This window comes from Schistocerca nitens, chromosome 10, assembly GCF_023898315.1.
Source record: "Schistocerca nitens isolate TAMUIC-IGC-003100 chromosome 10, iqSchNite1.1, whole genome shotgun sequence".
NCBI classification, from domain to species: Eukaryota; Metazoa; Arthropoda; class Insecta; order Orthoptera; family Acrididae; genus Schistocerca; species Schistocerca nitens.
In genome coordinates, this window is record NC_064623.1 from 106,161,215 (window position 1) to 106,177,994 (window position 16,780).

The 16,780-nt window shown below is 44.1% G+C and overlaps 1 protein-coding gene across 1 annotated transcript in view; it reads right to left on the minus strand.

Annotated features, from left to right (window-relative positions):
• Positions 1-4,399: 4,399 nt before the first annotated feature.
• The window catches only part of LOC126210530 (uncharacterized), a 63,009-nt gene continuing 50,628 nt past the window's right edge, over positions 4,400-16,780 (minus strand). Inside the window, exons 6-8 of the mRNA XM_049939782.1 lie at positions 16,003-16,167; positions 10,290-10,429; positions 4,400-4,807 (exon numbers count right to left, since the gene is read on the minus strand). Coding sequence (XP_049795739.1) covers positions 4,594-4,807; positions 10,290-10,429; positions 16,003-16,167 — 519 coding nt within the window. The 3' untranslated portion in view covers positions 4,400-4,593. The remainder of the gene's footprint in view (positions 4,808-10,289; positions 10,430-16,002; positions 16,168-16,780) is intronic.

Genomic DNA, 16,780 nt, shown 5'->3' on the forward strand with positions numbered 1-16,780 from the left:
CCCTTTCAAGGACATTAAGGGGTTGGTATCTGGTTCCTGTTTTACGCCAGATGAAAACCCGGCGAGAATCATTGTTCAGGCTATATCTGGACTCGTCCGTGAACATAAGCTGGGACCACTGTTCCAATGACCATTTACTGTATTCTTGACACCAGGCTTTACGGGCTCTCTTGTGACCAGGGGTCAGTGGAATGCACCTTGCAGGTCTCCGGGCGAATGAACCATGTCTGTTCAGTCGTCTGCAGAGTGTGTGTCCGCAGACAACTGTTCCAGTGGCTGCGGTAAGGTCCCGCCCAAGCCTACCTGCAGTACTCCGTGGCCGTCTGCGGGCCATGATGGTGAGATGTCGGTCTCCTTGTGGTGTTGTACACTGTGGACGTCCAATACTGTAACGCGTGGATACGTTTCCTGTCTGCTGGAATTGTTGCCACAATCTTGAGATCACACATTGTGGCACACGAAGAGCTCGTGCTACGGCCTGCTGTGTTTGACCAGCCTCCAGTCGCCCTAGTATTATACCCTTCATAACGTCATCAATGTGTCTTCTTTCAGCAATTTTCAACACACAGTCACCATTAGCACGTCTGAAAACGTCTGCACACTTACTCGCTGCACCGTACTCTGACATGCACCGACACATCTCTGAGTATGTGGACTGCTGCCAGCGCCACCGTGCGACGACCGCAGGTCAGATGCACCGCATGGTCATACCCCGAGGTGATTTAAACCCGCAAATAGCCCTCCAGAGCGTTGTTTCACCATGTATCAGCATTAGCCTTAATTTATGAGCATGACTGTAGTTTAGTAACATTTCAATCTCTTATCGTCAAAACGCTTTTGTGAAGCATTAAAATCATTTTTTGGAAATACTGCGCACAGTTAAAGTATACATAGCGGCCGTACTGGTGAGCTTCGACCTCAAACTTTTATATGCTTTTAAACTTAAGGGCTAATTTAATGAATAACGTGACGGGATTGCTGTGGGCTCAACTTCGTAGACTGTAGAAGCTGTACTTGTAGTGGATCATGATGCACTTTGGATTTCCTATGTGATGGTGTGGATAGATGTCTGCCTATTATACATTACGACCCTCTTCAACTGTCGGCGGTCTCTGCCAGTCAACAGACGAGGTCGGCCTGTACGCTTTTGTGCTGTATGTGTCCCTTCACGTTTCCGCTTCACTATCACATCGGAAACAGTGGACCTAGGGATGTTTAGGAGTGTGGAAATCTCTCGTACAGACGTATGAAACGATTCACACACAGTCACCTGACCTCATTCGAAGTCCGTGAGTTCCGCAGAGCGCCCCATTCTGCTCTCTCACGATTTCTAATGACTCTGAGGTCGCTGATATCGAGTACCTGGCAGTAGGTGACAGCACAATGCACCTAATATGTTTCTTGGGGTGTCCGGATAGTACAGACGTATGACACAAGTGACACCCAATCACCTGACACCATTCGAAGTCCGTGAGCTCTGCGGAGCACTCTAATCCGCTCTCTCACGATGTCCAATGACTACTGAGGTCGCTGGTATGGAGTACCTGGTAGCAGATGCCAGCACAATTCTCCTAATATGAAAAACGTATGTTTTTGGGCATATCCGGATACTTTTGATCACGTAGCCTTTCCCTGATTCTTCCGAACATCTACCTAATGACGTCCTAGAATGCTATGTAACATCCTGGCTCTAGGCCTACATCTGCTAGTCATCTTCGTGGCAGACGATGCTGTCCTTGATATCCATTATAGCGCTGCCCTTTCTTCAGCATACTGTCAACTAGTCATATGGAGTGTTATACCTTCGCGCCTGATGTCTGGCACCAGGCTATTGTAAGAGTATTCTTCTTTCTTTTCGCAGCCTAGCCACTTCTTGCATTAAGAGAATTTTGACAGCCATGATAGGGTTCAAGGTACGAATCCTGTGGCAGCACGAAGTTTCGATCTGCCTGGAAGTTTCAAAACAGAGCACACTTGACTGCATATCGACGGACTCATTTCGGAAACTGGAGCAATTATTGGAGGAAGTACTCCATGAAAGCTTTATTTGAGGCACTGCGTGTTCAGTTAAACGATAAGGACATAAATGTAAGACGGCAGAACAGTGTAAGCAATATACAGCATTTTTTGTAGTAGACATCGAACCACTTCTTACCAACTTGTGGTGCATTCGAAAACACAAAAGCTGACGTGATGAGACTAGTCCTTACTAATTATGTTAATGTTTGCCTTGTAAGACAGAGATACGACGCACCACGAAAAAATTATGAGAATCAGACGGAAATCAGTAGCCTTAATATCCATGTATGGACTAACAAATGATTAAAATTTCAGAAAAACTTTGGTGATTTATTCAAGAGGAAGAGCCTCACTAATTCAGCAAATCAGTAAAACTTTGGTCCACCTCGGCAAGATGATGCCCGCCCACACACTGCGAGACTTTCTGCTGCCTGTTTTCGTGCTTGCAAAACCCTACCTTGACCATCAAAGTCGCCTCATCTCTACCCAACTGCGAACTGTTGGAGCATTATGGAGAGGAGTCTCCAACCAGCTCGAAATGCAGGCGATCTAAAGCACCAATTAGGCAAAATACAGCTTGATATCGCTCAGGGGGACACCCAACAACTCCATCAATTAATGCCAAGCCGAATAACTGCTTGCATAAGAGCCAGAGGTGGACCAATGCTCAATTTGTGAAGCTCTTTCTCTTTAATAAATTATCCAATTTTTCTGAAATTGTAATCATTTGCTTCTGTGTACATGCACATCAAATGTACAGATTTCCATCCAATTCTGATAATTCCTTCGTCGTGCGTCGCTTTCTTTGTCTTAGAGTGCACTTTAAGCTTATTTCACACAAGTGGTGTAGTTATCCGTTTGAGATATTAGCAAGTCGTCAATGCTGAAACATTTCCCAAGAAAGAAAAAGGGATAGCGAAATGTTAGGAGAACAAAATACAAATCAAGTTAACTCTAGTACTTGCCGGCCGGTGTGGCCGAGCGGTTCTAGGCTCTACAGTCGGGAACCACGCGACCACTACGGTCGCAGGTTCGAATCCTGTCTCGGGCACGGATGTGTGTTGTCCTTAGATTAGTTAGGTTTAATTAGTTCTAAGTTCTAGAGGACTGATGACCTCAGAAGTTAAGTCCCATACTGCTCAGAGCCATTTGAACCATTTTTGAACTCTAGTACTTACACACTAACTTTACAATTGACTAAACCCATAGAGGAGCTCACAAAGCAAACACATACGCACACTGATTGTTGGGCACTACAGCTGGCTACGTACTGGTTCAAATGGTTCAAATGGTTCTGAGCACTATGGGACTTAACATCTAGGGTCATCAGTCCCCTAGAACTACTTAAACCTATCTAACCTAAGGACATCACACAACTCCCAGTCATCACGAGGCAGAGAAAATCCCTGACCCCGCCGGGAATCGAACCCGGGAACCCGGGCGCGGGAAGCGGAAACGCTACCGCACGACCACGAGCTGCGGACGCTACGTACTGGTATCAGGTATAAATTTAAGATAATGAATGTTCACAATGTAAAATTTGTTCTGAAAGAGAGGTTTCTCAGAATCAAAAATGTTAGAAAATCAGCTATCTACGGTTGTAGATAATCTAGGTTGTCATTGCGTTTCCCTGAGCTACTATGTCAAGTCTGTGTCATATTAGCTAAATTTTTACCAGTTTCTTTGCTCTCACCCCTTAAAACCTCTTACACACTGGAAGCCGTAAGGTGTCATAATTTTGGCCCGTTTAATGAGTAAGCTCACTCAGAGGTCGGCTGATGACGTGAAATGTTCCTTTGTTCTCGCAGGAGCCCTATCTTTGGTCGTATTATCAATGTTACAGAGAAATGAAATATTCTTCAAAATGAAAATAACTTACTGAATGACATAGTCTGGGTTGTAACAGTGACTACAGTAGCAGATATTTTTGTGTTAGGAACGATATTTCTTTCCTAGTCTGATTTTTTGAATCACCTTTTTTAACAGCTAAAGGTTTCTCGCAAAATCGTAGGAAATGGTAAGTTGGTAACACAGCAGAGATAATGTAGATATAGTACGATTTCCGAAAAGGCTGTACTGGATTGGCAGACTGTCAGCACTGGTGCATAGTGGAATTACTGCTTTCTGCGCTGCAAACAGTAATTGATATTTTTAGCTCAAAAACGAAACTATTTCACTTGTAGCCAAAGTCTTTTGACAACCATTTTCAATGGCCAAGGGTAACTGATTTGTCATGAAATCGATGTAGAATACTGAGAGAATATAAACTGGTGCACAACAGTCGCAACAGAGATGCAGCACGATTACTGAGTAGGATGGCGCTCGTTTGTCAGGATGGCAGCCGTGCTGCACTGTGCAGTTGATCCTCGGAAGCATTAGGTTTCTTTCTGTTAAAATCTAAACCACTTTATTTACAGCCAGAGGCGTTTTGAACAGGTAAAGCAAAGGCGATATAATTGTTTCTTACAAAACGCAAAATGGTTGGTAATAGTGTGGAGAAGCAGCCACATTGTGGGGGCAGGCTGCTGGCGCGCCCACAGGTTGGCATCCCTGGCGCGCAGTGAGTTGGCTGCCCTAGAGGCCGAGCTGGATCATGGCGGCGAGCACGCCCTGGAAGCCGGCGTTGTAGTCCAGCGTGGGCTCGGTGTGCGCCCAGTCGGTACGCGTGTCCGTGAAGGCGTCGTTCGCGTCCGGTCCGCCCATCAGCGCGCCGTACAGCACGTGCGCATTCGGTTCCGCCGAGTTGTAGAAGTTCCAGTCGCACGTCGCCGGCGCATCAGGGCACGACCTGCAAACAGTTTATTGTCACTGAGACCTGCAGTTTACAGATTAACACTACGTCGTGCGGAACTTGAGAGATGGTGATGGCAACTTGTGATGCTGATGGCAATTTGCGTTGGCACACTCTGCAGCAGTGGTAAACTATTGTAGCCACAAGAGGGTTCGGTGAGAAAAGCTTAGCCAGCCATTCACGTGGAGAGAGTTTAAGTGAGTGCTACAGACATCAGGCAGTCGTAATACCAGTTAGTCGGAGAATCAATATATGGCTTTGTTAGTTGCTAGATGCGACAATCACACTTATTAAAAGTGTGATGGCCACCAGCTGCCATCACTTCTATGCTGCAGCTGAGGTAGACCCACTCGGTTCTAGTACCATGTGCCATCATTAGACCGTACGCCTCTCGCTCTCTCTCAGAGATGCGCCTTTTACCTTGCAATGTATGCGTTTTTCTTGAGCAACAGCGTGTTGTTTACGAGCCCTGTAATCACTGTTTTGTACTGGGGCGTTTACTTCAGTCCCTTTTTGTATTGTTTCAGTTACAGTATTGATGTAATTGTAATATTTTCTCTTCACATCATACCTAACTGTGATATTATAGTCGACTATTAATTCGACAGGTTGAGCTACGTCCGCATCTCGTGGTCGTGCGGTAGCGTTCTCGCTTCCCACACCCGGGTTCCCGGGTTCGATTCCCGGCGGGGTCAGGGATTATCTCTGCCTCGTGATGACTGGGTGTTGTGTGCTGTCCTTAGGTTAGTTAGGTTTAAGTAGTTCTAAGTTCTAGGGGACTGATGACCATAGATGTTAAGTCCCATAGTGCTCAGAGCCATTTGCACCATTTTTTGGTTGAGCTACCACTTTCTTTTCTTAATATACACTGAGAAAAACTGGTATGACTGCCTAATGTTGTGTAGTGCCCCAGCGAGCAACCAAAAGTGCCGCAACCAGACGTGGCATGGACTCGACTAACATCTGAAGTAGTGCTGGAGAAAACCGACAACATGAATTCTGCAAGGGTGTCCATAAATACGAAAGAGTACGAAGCGGTGGAGATCTCTTCTAAACAGCATGTTGCAAGGAATCCCAGATATGCCCAATAATGTTCATGTCTGGGAAATTTGGTGGCCAACAGAAGAGATTAAACTCAGAAGAGTGTTCGTAGAACAGCTCTGTACCAATTACGAGCATGGACTTGTGAGGTATCGCATTGCCCATAAATACGAAAGAGTACGAAGGGGTGGAGTTCTAAACAGCATGTTGCAAGGCATCCCAGATATGCTCAATAATGTTCATGTCTGGGAAATTTGGTGGCCAACAGAAGAGATTAAACTCAGAAGAGTGTTCGTAGAGCAGATCTGTACCAATTACGGGCATGGACTTGTGAGGTATCGCATTGTCCATAAATACGAAAGAGTACGAACGGGTGGAGTTCTAAACAGCATGTTGCAAGGCATCCCAGATATGCTCAATAATGTTCATGTCTGGGGAATTTGGTGGCCAACAGAAGATATTAAACTCAGAAGAGTGTTTGTAGAGCAGCTCTGTACCAATTACGAGCATGGACTTGTGAGGTATCGCATTGTCCTGCTGGAATTGTCCAAGTCCGTCGGAATGCACAGTGGACATGAGTGAATGCAGGTGATTGGATAAGATGCTTACGTAAGAGTCACCTGTCAGAGTCGTATCTAGACGTATCAGGGGCCATTGCAATTGCACACGCCCACACCATTACAGGGACTCCAACAGGTTGAACAGTCCCCTGCTGAAATACAGGGTTCATGGATTCATGAGGTTGTCTCCATACCCGTACACGTCCATACGCTCGATACGAAACGAGACTCGCCCGACCAGGCGACATGTTTCCAGTCATCAACAGTCCAATGTCGGTGTTGACGGGTCCAGGTGAGGTGTAATGCTGTGTGTCGTGCAGTCTGAAAGCCCATATCGATGATGTTTCGTTGAATGGTTCTCATGCTGACACTTGTTGATGGCCCAGCGTTGAAATCTGCGCAATTTGCGGAAGGGTTGCAGTTCTGTCGTGTTGAACGATTCTCTGCAGTCGTCGTTGTTGCTGTTCTTGCAGAATATTTTTTCCGGCCTGACTGACCACTAAAATGTATGCTTTCAACTGATGGGGAGTTTCGTTTGAAAATAACATCTGAAGCCCTCGCCTACGTCTGTGTTTTCTGAGCCTGTGCTCCCTCTGTACATCTACTCCTCAAGCGACCTTTCACTGGATGGCGTAGGTCATCTTTCCATCGATTTTCTTTCCTATTCTCATACTGACCCGCGAAAATAAGGCTAGATGCCTCTGTACGTTTTCTAATTTCTCGTATCTCATCCTCATGGCCCCTGCAAAGAATATATGGTGATGACATCAAAGCGCTGGCACAGTCCACTGAGAATACTAGTTCTATAAATTTCCCAGATGCTGTTTCATGGTAACTACTGGTCTTCCTTCAAAGGACTCTTATTTAAGTTCTCCAAGTACTTCCGTTACATTTTCGTAAAGGTTATACCTACTTTTTGCGGTCCCACCAGTTTGTCTGCTGTCACGCCCTATTGATGAGGACTCCAAACACTGAAGCAGTGCTCTAGAATTTGTTGCACTTCCACAGAAATCTTCCAACAAATCTAACGCTGATTGTACATGACCATTTCATATCCATTGTTAGTACTATATATATAAAATTATTATAGATGGTGGCAAAATAAATACTAGTCCGAGATATACTTCAAGCACTTTAACATACGCGCCGCGCGGGATTAGCCGAGCGGTCTGAGGCGCTGAAGTAATGGACTGTGCGGCTGGTCCCGGCGGAGGTTCGAGTCCTCCCTCGGGCATGGGTGTTTGTCTTTAGGATAATTTAGGTTAAGTATTGTGTAAACTTAAGGTCTGATGACTTTATCAGTTAAGTCCCATAAGGTTTCACACACATTTGAACATTTTTAACATACTCACCCCACTTTATATCATCTACTCTATGTGCGGAACATGTAGGTTGGGTTGCCTGTCTTGGTGCATCAAATATTTTCGAGGCCACTTTTACGAAGACAAGCTCAAAAGTAGTGCCTCTGAATTTAGTATAGGAAATATCTTAGACTTTTTTGAAGTAAACAGACAAACATTTTATATCTTCTGTCTTCATGTCTACCATATCTCCAGCTCTCTGCCGCTAGAGAGCTCCGAACTGGAGCGTGTAACACGGAGGTGTGTAACGTAACTGTGTCGCTGCTGTAATACTCTTTCGAATTCGACGAGTTCGTTCACACATGGAGGACCCACTCGTTCAGTGTGACAATGCCAGGCAACACATGAGCGCTGCGACATCTGCAACAATGCGACACCTTGGGTTCATTGTCGTCGATCTTCCTCCAGACGCTCCCGGCCTAGCCTGTTCCCATTTTCGTCATATTCCAGAACTTAAAGAGCTCCTTTGAGGACTTCGCTTAAACAGTAATGAAACAGTTCAAAAAGACGTGAAGTTGTGGCTCCCTCAACAAAGTCAAACATTCTGTAGTGATGGTGTCATCAAATTGGTCTCCCACTGGCTGAAATACATTCGTCGCTGGTGACTATGTTGAGAAATTAATATCTAGACATGAAGAGTAATATACCAAAGTTTATTTTACTTAAAAATCTTCATCTACATCCACATGGATACCCTGCAAATAACATTTTAAGCGCCTGGCAGAAGGTTCATCGAACCACCTTCACAATTCTCTATTATTCCAATCTCGTATAGCACGCGGAAAGAACCAAGACCTATATCTTTCTGTACGAGCTCTGATTTTCCTTATTTTATAGTGGTGATCGTTTCTCCCTGTGTAGGTAGGTGTCAACAAAATATTTTCGCTTTCTGAGGAGAAAGTTGGTGATTGGAATTTCGTGAGAAGGTTCCGTCGCAACGAAAAACGCCTTTCTTTTAAAGATGTCCAGCCCAAATCGTGTATCGTTTCTGTGACACTCTCTCCCATATTTCGCGATAATACAAAACGTACTCCACTTCCTTGAACTTTTTGATGTACTCCGTCAGCTCAATCTGGTAAGGATCCCACACAGCGCAGCAGTATTCTAACAGATGACGGACAAGCGTAGTGTAGGCAGTCTCTTTAGTATATGTTACATTTTCTAACTGTGCTGCCAATAAAACGCAGTCTTTGGTTAACCTTCCCCACAACCTTTTCTATGTGTTCCTTCCAATTAAAGTAGTTCGTAATTATAATACCTAGGAATTAAGTTGAATTTACGGCTTTTAGATTATACTGATTTATCGTGTAACCGATGTTCAACCGATTCCTTTTAGCACTCAAGTGGATGACCTCACACTTTTCGTTATTTAGGGTCAATTGCGAATTTTCGCACCATTCAGATATCTTTTCTACATATTTTGCAATTTGTTTTGATCTTCTGATGAGTTTATTAGTCGATAAACGACAGTGTCATCTGCAAACAACCTAAGACGGCTGCTCAGGTTGTCTCCCAAATCGTTTATACAGATAAGGAACAGCAAAGTACCTGTAACTCTACCTTGGGGAATGCCAGAGATCGCTTCAGTTTTACTCGATGACTTTCCTTCAATGACGACGAACTATGAGCTCTCTGACAGGAAATCACGAATCCAGTCACATAACTGCTTGTGAGACGATATTCCATGAGCACGCAATTTCACTAGAAGCCGCTTGTGTGGTACAGTGTCAAAAGCCTTCCGGAAATCCAGAAATACGTAATCGATCTGAAATCCCTTGTCCATAGCACTGAACACTTCATGTGAATAAAGAGCTAGTTGTGTTTCACAGGAACGATGTTTTCTAAACCCATGTTGACTGTGTGTCAATAGACATCTTTCTAAACCACTTCTTTTCAGGAAACACTCATATTTGGCCAGCCCTGTACAATATGACATGGTCAAGAAATTCCCCACTAATCTTGTGACGAGATACTATTAGGTTATTTAACTTCGCGGTACGAATTCTTTCGCATTAAAACCGTTAAAAACAGACCTACTATTCATCACAAGTGACAACTTCGCTCAAGTCTTACCACAGTTTCCTACGATGGTGCAACAACGATGCTTTCCTGTCCTAATGACATCATCGCCAGCAGAAATTTATTATCTTCCCTCCCTGAAATTATTGCTTTACTACGAAGCACGAATGTTCTGCTGAAAGTAATATAATCTGAAGAAGAGACTTCAGTTTTGCCAGTTAGTAAGGTAGGGTTGGGTTGTTTGGGGGAAGAGACCAAACAGCGAGGTAATCGGTCTCATCGAATTTGGGAAGGAGAGGGAAGGAAGTCGGCCGTGCTCTTTCAAAGGAGCCATCCCGGCATTCGCCTGGAGCGATTTAGGGAAATCACGGAAAACCTAAATCAGGATGATCGGACGCGGGATTGAACCGTCGTACTCCCGAATGCGAGTCCAGTGCCTAACCACTGCGCTACCTCGCTCGGTCTGCCAGTAAGTAAGAAGTGGAGGTCAGTACTCACGAGGAACGGTGGTGGGGGCTGTGCGGGTAGTTGCTGCCGAAACCGACCACGTAGCTGTACCCGGTGTCTCCCAGAATGTATCCCATCTGCTCCTGGACCATCTGCTTGTTCACGTCTGCGTTGATGTTCAGCTTGGCAGCCTGAGGTGGAGATAGAAATTACACTGCGGTTAGGGCTTCGGTATAGTTGGATTTCCAGTGCTCAAATATACCTTTACGGGCAAAGAGGGATTGTAAAACTAAATAGTATGTATTACAACCAATAAGTGCAAGCTATCTGTAATGGTTATTCAAATACTTGATTAAAATAAGGACCAACAGACCGCAACGAATGACCATTTTAAGTAGTCATACATACTACAGTGACCTACCTTGGGTCGACTCACTTTTCTAATCTCCACCACAGAGACACACTATATGTTGTTGTTGTGGTCTTCAGTTCTGAGACTGGTTTGATGCAGCTCTCCATGCTACTCTATCCTGTGCAAGTTTCTTCATCTCCCAGTACCTACTGCAACCTACATCCTTCTGAATCTGCTTAGTGTATTCATCTCTTGGTCTCCCTCTACGATTTTTACCCTCCACACTGCCCTCCAATACTAAATTGGTGATCCCTTGGTGCCTCAGAACATGAACTACCAACCGATCCCTTCTTCTACTCAAGTTGTGCCACAAATTTCTCTTCTCCCCAATCTTATTCAATACTTCCTCATTAGTTATGTGATCCACCCGTCTAATCTTCAGCATTCTTCTGTAGCACCAAATTTCAAAAGCTTATTTTCTCTTCTTGTCCAAACTATTTATCGTCCATGTTTCACTTCCATACATGGCTACACTCCATACAAATACTTTCAGAAATGACTTCCTGACACTTAAATCTATACTCGATGTTAACAAATTTCTCTTCTTCAGGAACGCTTTCCTTGCCATTGCCCGTCTACATTTTATATCCTCTCTACTTCGATCATCATCAGTTATTTTGCTCCCCAAATAGCAAAACTCCTTAACTACTTTAAGTGTCTCATTTCCTAATCTAATACTCTCAGCATCACCCGATTTAATTCGACTACATTCCATTATCCTCGTTTTGCTTTTGTTGATGTTCATCTTATATACTCCTTTCAAGACATTGTCCATTCCGTTCAGCTACTCTTCCAGGTCCTTTGGCGTCTCTGACAGAATTACAATGTCATCGGCGAACCTCAAAGTTTTTATTTCTTCTCCATGGATTTTAATACCTAATCCGAATTTTTCTTTTGTTTCCTTCACTGCTTTCTCAATATGTAGATTGAATCACATGGGGATAGGCTACAACCCTGTCTTACTCCCTTCCCAACCACTGCTTCCCTTTCATGCCCCTCGATTCTTATAACTGCCATCTGGTTTCTGTACAAATTGTAAATAGCCTTTCGCTCCCTGTATTTTACCCCTGCCACCTTCAGAATTTGAAAGAGAGTATTCCAGTCAACATTGTCAAAAGCTTTCTCTAAGTCTACAAATGCTAGAAACGTAGGTTTGCCTTTCCTTAATCTAGCTTCTAAGATAAGTCGAAGGGTCAGTATTGCCCCACGTGTTCCAACATTTCTAAGGAATCCAAACTGATCTTCCCCGAGGTCGGCTTCTACTAGTTTTTCCATTCTTCTGTATAGAATTCGCGTTAGTATTTTGCAGCTGTGACTCATTAAACTGATAGTTCGGTAATTTTCACATCTGTCAACACTTGCTTTCTTTTGGATTGGAATTATTATATTCTTCTTGAAGTCTGAGGGTATTTCGCCTGTTTCGTACATCTTGCTCACCAGATGGTAGAGTTTTGTCAGGACTGGCTCTCCCAAGGCCATCAGTAGTTCCAATGGAATGTTGTCTAATCCGAGGGCCTTGTTTCGACTCATGTCTTTCAGTGCTCTGTCAAACTCTTCACGCAGTATCGTATCTCCCATTTCATCTTCATCTACATCCTCTTCCATTTCCATAATATTATCCTCAAGTACATCGCCCTTGTATAGACCTTCTATATACTCCTTCCACCTTTCTGCTTTCCCTTCTTTGCTTAGAACTGGGTTTTCATCTGAGCTCTTGATGTTCATACAAGTGGCTTTCTTATCTCCAAACGTCTCTTTAATTTTCCTGTAGGCAGTATCTATCTTACCCATCGTGAGATAAGCCTCTACATCCTTACAATTGTCCTCTAGCCATCCCTGCTTAGCCATTTTGCACTTCCTGTCGATACCATTTTTGAGACGTTTGTATTCCTTTTTGCCTGCTTCATTTACTGCATTTTTATACTTTCTCCTTTCATCAATTAAATTCAATATATCTTCTGTTAGCCAAGGATTTCTACTAGCCCTCGCCTTTTTACCTACTTGATCCTCTGCTGCCTTCACTACTTCATCCCGCAAAGCTACCCATTCTTCTTCTCCTGTATTTCTTTCCCCCATTCCTGTCAATTGTTACCTTATGCTCTCCCTGAAACTCTCTACAACCTCTGGTTCTTTCAGTTTATCCAGGTCCCATCTCCTTAAATTCCCACCTTTTTGCAGTTTCTTCAGTTTTAATCTACAGGTCATAACCAATAGATTGTGGTCAGAGTCCACTTCGGCCCCTGGAAATGCCTTACAATTTAAAACCTGGTTCCTAAATCTCTGTCTCATCATTAGATAATCTGTCTGAAACCTGTCAGTATCTCCAGGCTTCTTCCATGTATACAGCCTTCTTTTATTATTGTTGAACCAAGTGTTAGCTATGATGAAGTTGTGCTCTGTGCAAAATTCTACCAGGCGGCTTCCTCTTTCATTTCTTAGCCCCAATACATATTCACCTACTACGTTTCCTTCTAATAACACCAAAATTTTATAGATAATGCAAGTATCAGATCTCTTAATCTTATTTATTTACTTCTGTGACTCCTGGTCTCTGAATTTACTTGTTTACACCACTTGTTTAGACTGAGTGTCAGGAGTCCCAATACCATCTGTGTCCTGTGGTTGACCACAATGTTTGTTTGTCAAGTTTAATGTAGCATCCTATTTGAGACGTTGACAATAATGGTCATTTGAGTAGGGATACAGAGAAACCACGAACTAGCACTTGGTCTACATCGTGTGAGCGTGACTGTATCGTGTGCTTGGCCACAATGAGTACGTGAGTGTGTGCTGTGTCATATTTGTGGTATTGATGTTATTATTAAAGAGAGAATGGGTGGGGCGAAGCAGCTAGTCTGAACTTAGATAACACTGCCTACAAGATGACTATTCCACGTGCATGTTCACACGTCGTGTGTGTGTGTGTGTGTGTGTGTGTGTGTGTTTGTGTGTTTGTGTGTGTGTATAGAGTAGTGTCATGTTTGTGGCATTGATGATGATGATAAGAGAATGGAGAGGGAGAAACACTGTGCCAACACATAATCTATTGTCCTCTTACCGGAAAGGTGGCTTATGTTAGAAAATATGAATAGATGGTTCAAACCTGATGAATTATCATTCTATAAACAAGGGAATCAGTACATAAAAACTGCGTAATTCCTGCAGCATGGCCGATTATACAGAGGGGCCAAAAAAATGTATCCACTGTTTAAAAGTCCATAACGTGCAAGCTAATTGACGGAGTTGTCTCATTTTCGGTGAAAGTATAGCTTAAAGCCCAACTTAAAGATATCGCTGTAGGTGTTCGAAATTGTCACCATTATCATCTACACACAAACGATGCCGCCGAACTGCAGCACAAACTACTGACTGCAACGTGTTCAGTTGGATATTTGCACATAAATGTACGATGGATTCTCGAAGTTCATCCAGTGTGCGAGGCTTTTGTCGATAAACGACATCTTTTAGTGTTTTGAAGACAGCAAAGTGGAAGTGCTACATCCCACGATTGGTACACGCAATGAACAAGAACGACCCAGATCGTAGAATGGAGTACTGCTGGTGGTTTACTAACATGGTGCGTAACGATGAAGCGTTTGCAGACATGATTGTGTGGTCTGGTGAGGCACAGTTCAAACTTAGTGGTACAGTAAATCGCCACAATTGCATCTACAGGGCCGCCTAAAATCCGAACGTCCATGTAGACAAAGCCGTGAATTTGCCATGAGTAAATGTGTGGTGTGGGTTGTCTTACCGGGGCTTGATTGAGCCATTCTTCTTTGACGGCACAGTTACTGGTGAGGTGTACTTTCAGAAGCTTCATATATCCATTTTACCTGCCATCCCAGACTTTTATGGAGACGAAAGAGTTTACTTTCAACAAGATGGTTCCCCAGCCCACTACCAAAATCTGTTAGGGCGTATCGACCAGGAAGATGGATAGGTCGTAGAGGTGCTCTGGAGTACCCACCACGTTCCCCAGACCTAGCTCCTCTGGACTTTTACCTGTAATGAACACTAAAGGACGTCGTTTATCGACAAAAGCCACGCATATTGGATGAACTTCGAGAATCCATCGTACATTCATGTGCAAATATCCAACTGAACACGTTGCAGTCAGAAGTTCGTGCTGCAGTTCGATGGCATCGTTTGTGTGTGGATGTTAATGATGACCATTTTGAACACCTACAGTGATATCTTTAAGTTGGACTTTAAGCTACACTTCCACCGAAAATGAGACCACTCCGTCAATTAGTTTACAAGAAACGGACTTTTAAACAGTGGATACATTTTTTGGACAGCTCCGTTTAAGTAACTCAATTATATATATATATATATATATATATATATATATATATATATATAATCTTGGTAGATGATTGTTGCAGTGTTTGTGTGTTTATGGGTTGGGGTTTTTCATATGACTTGTCATGCCAATGGCAGCACGGCATCTCTTGCCGCAATTGTCACAAGTGTATCTGGCTCCTGAGGCAGGAGCAGTGGTAGCAATGCGAAGCTTTTTCTGCCTTAATCTAACAAGCCTTCATCATGCTTCGACATTCCAGATGATATATCAACACGCCACTCTGGTCTCATGCCAGCCCGTGCCTCCCATCTGTTTGTGTCGATTCGAAAGCTCTCCATATCTCGTTTACAGGAGTCCTTGGACCTCAATACAGGACGTCCTACAGGTCTTTTATCTATAGAGATCTCTCCAAGCATCACCTCACGTGGTAATCTGTCAGGATCCATACGGTGGACGTGTCCCGGCCAGCGGAGTCGTCTCTGCTTCAAGATAGCTGAAATACTGTTGCAGTTAGTTTTAGATAGCACTGCTTCGTTGGTCACTCGGTCCTTCCACATTACTCCGAGGATGGATCTCAGGCACCGCATGTGGAAAGCTTTAAGGCGACATTCGTGTTTGGCATAGGTAGTCCATGTTTCCGATGCATACAAAAGGATGCTGAGGACGCGATATACAAGAATTTTGGTGGTTAATTAACGATATATCAGGAGAAAATGGTGTAATGGTATAGAAGCTGTAAATAGGTCTCATTTTGCAATGGTGGATACATGCGGTAATTACATAAATACATGAGTAATGTAAATACTAATAGAGCACAATGAACATCAACATCAAGTAAGTAGACAAGGTGTACCACAAGGATCAATCTTGGGTCTTATTATGTTTCTAATCTTTTTCGTTAATGCTCAGGACAGTGTGAGTGGTTACTGTAAAGAGGAACGAATTCATGTCTAAAGATCTTGTGTCGCTGGAGCATTATTAATTTCCCCACCATTCCTATTCAACAAACGCGTTCTCCTGGGCAGGTGGTCGCTGCCGGAACTCACCTGCAGGCAGGTGAAGAGCACGTTGGCGACGAGCCTCATGTTGCCCCAGTCGCCGATGACGAGCAGTCCCTTGGGCGTGCGCTGCTGCTCCTTGGCCATGTGCCAGCAGTGGTACTCCAGCTGCGTCTTGTACTCCTGGTTCCCCGTCATGTCGGCCAGCAGCGCCTGCAAAGTCAGCACTCTATGACAGCAACTTGCTCCTACTCTGCGGGAGAACTCAATACATTCAACCGCCCTACAGCTTTACCACTGCATTGTACTGACGCTACTGAAGATCTGCCCGTGCAGATACGCCGCACAGGATGATTCTGTATTGGAGAATTACGCTGAAGCGCCAAAGAAACTGGTAGAGGCATGCGTATTCAAATACAGAAGTACGTAAACAGGCAGAATACGGCGCTGCGGTCGGCAACGCCTATGTAAGACAACAAGCGTCTTGTGCAGTTGTTAGATAGGTTACTACATCTACATCTACATTCATACTCCGCAAGCCACCCAACGGTGTGTGGCGGAGGGCACTTTACGTGCCACTAAGATTACCTCCCTTTCCTGTTCCAGTCGCTTATGGTTCGCGGGAAGAACGACTGCCGGAATGCCTCCGTGCGCGCTCGAATCTCTCTAATTTTACATTCGTGATCTCCTCGGGAGGTATAAGTAGGGAGAAGCAATTTTTCGATACCTCATCCAGAAACGCACCCTCTCGAAACCTGGACAGCAAGCTACACCGCGATGCAAAGCGCCTCTTTCGCAGAGTCTGCCACTTGAGTTTGCTAAACAT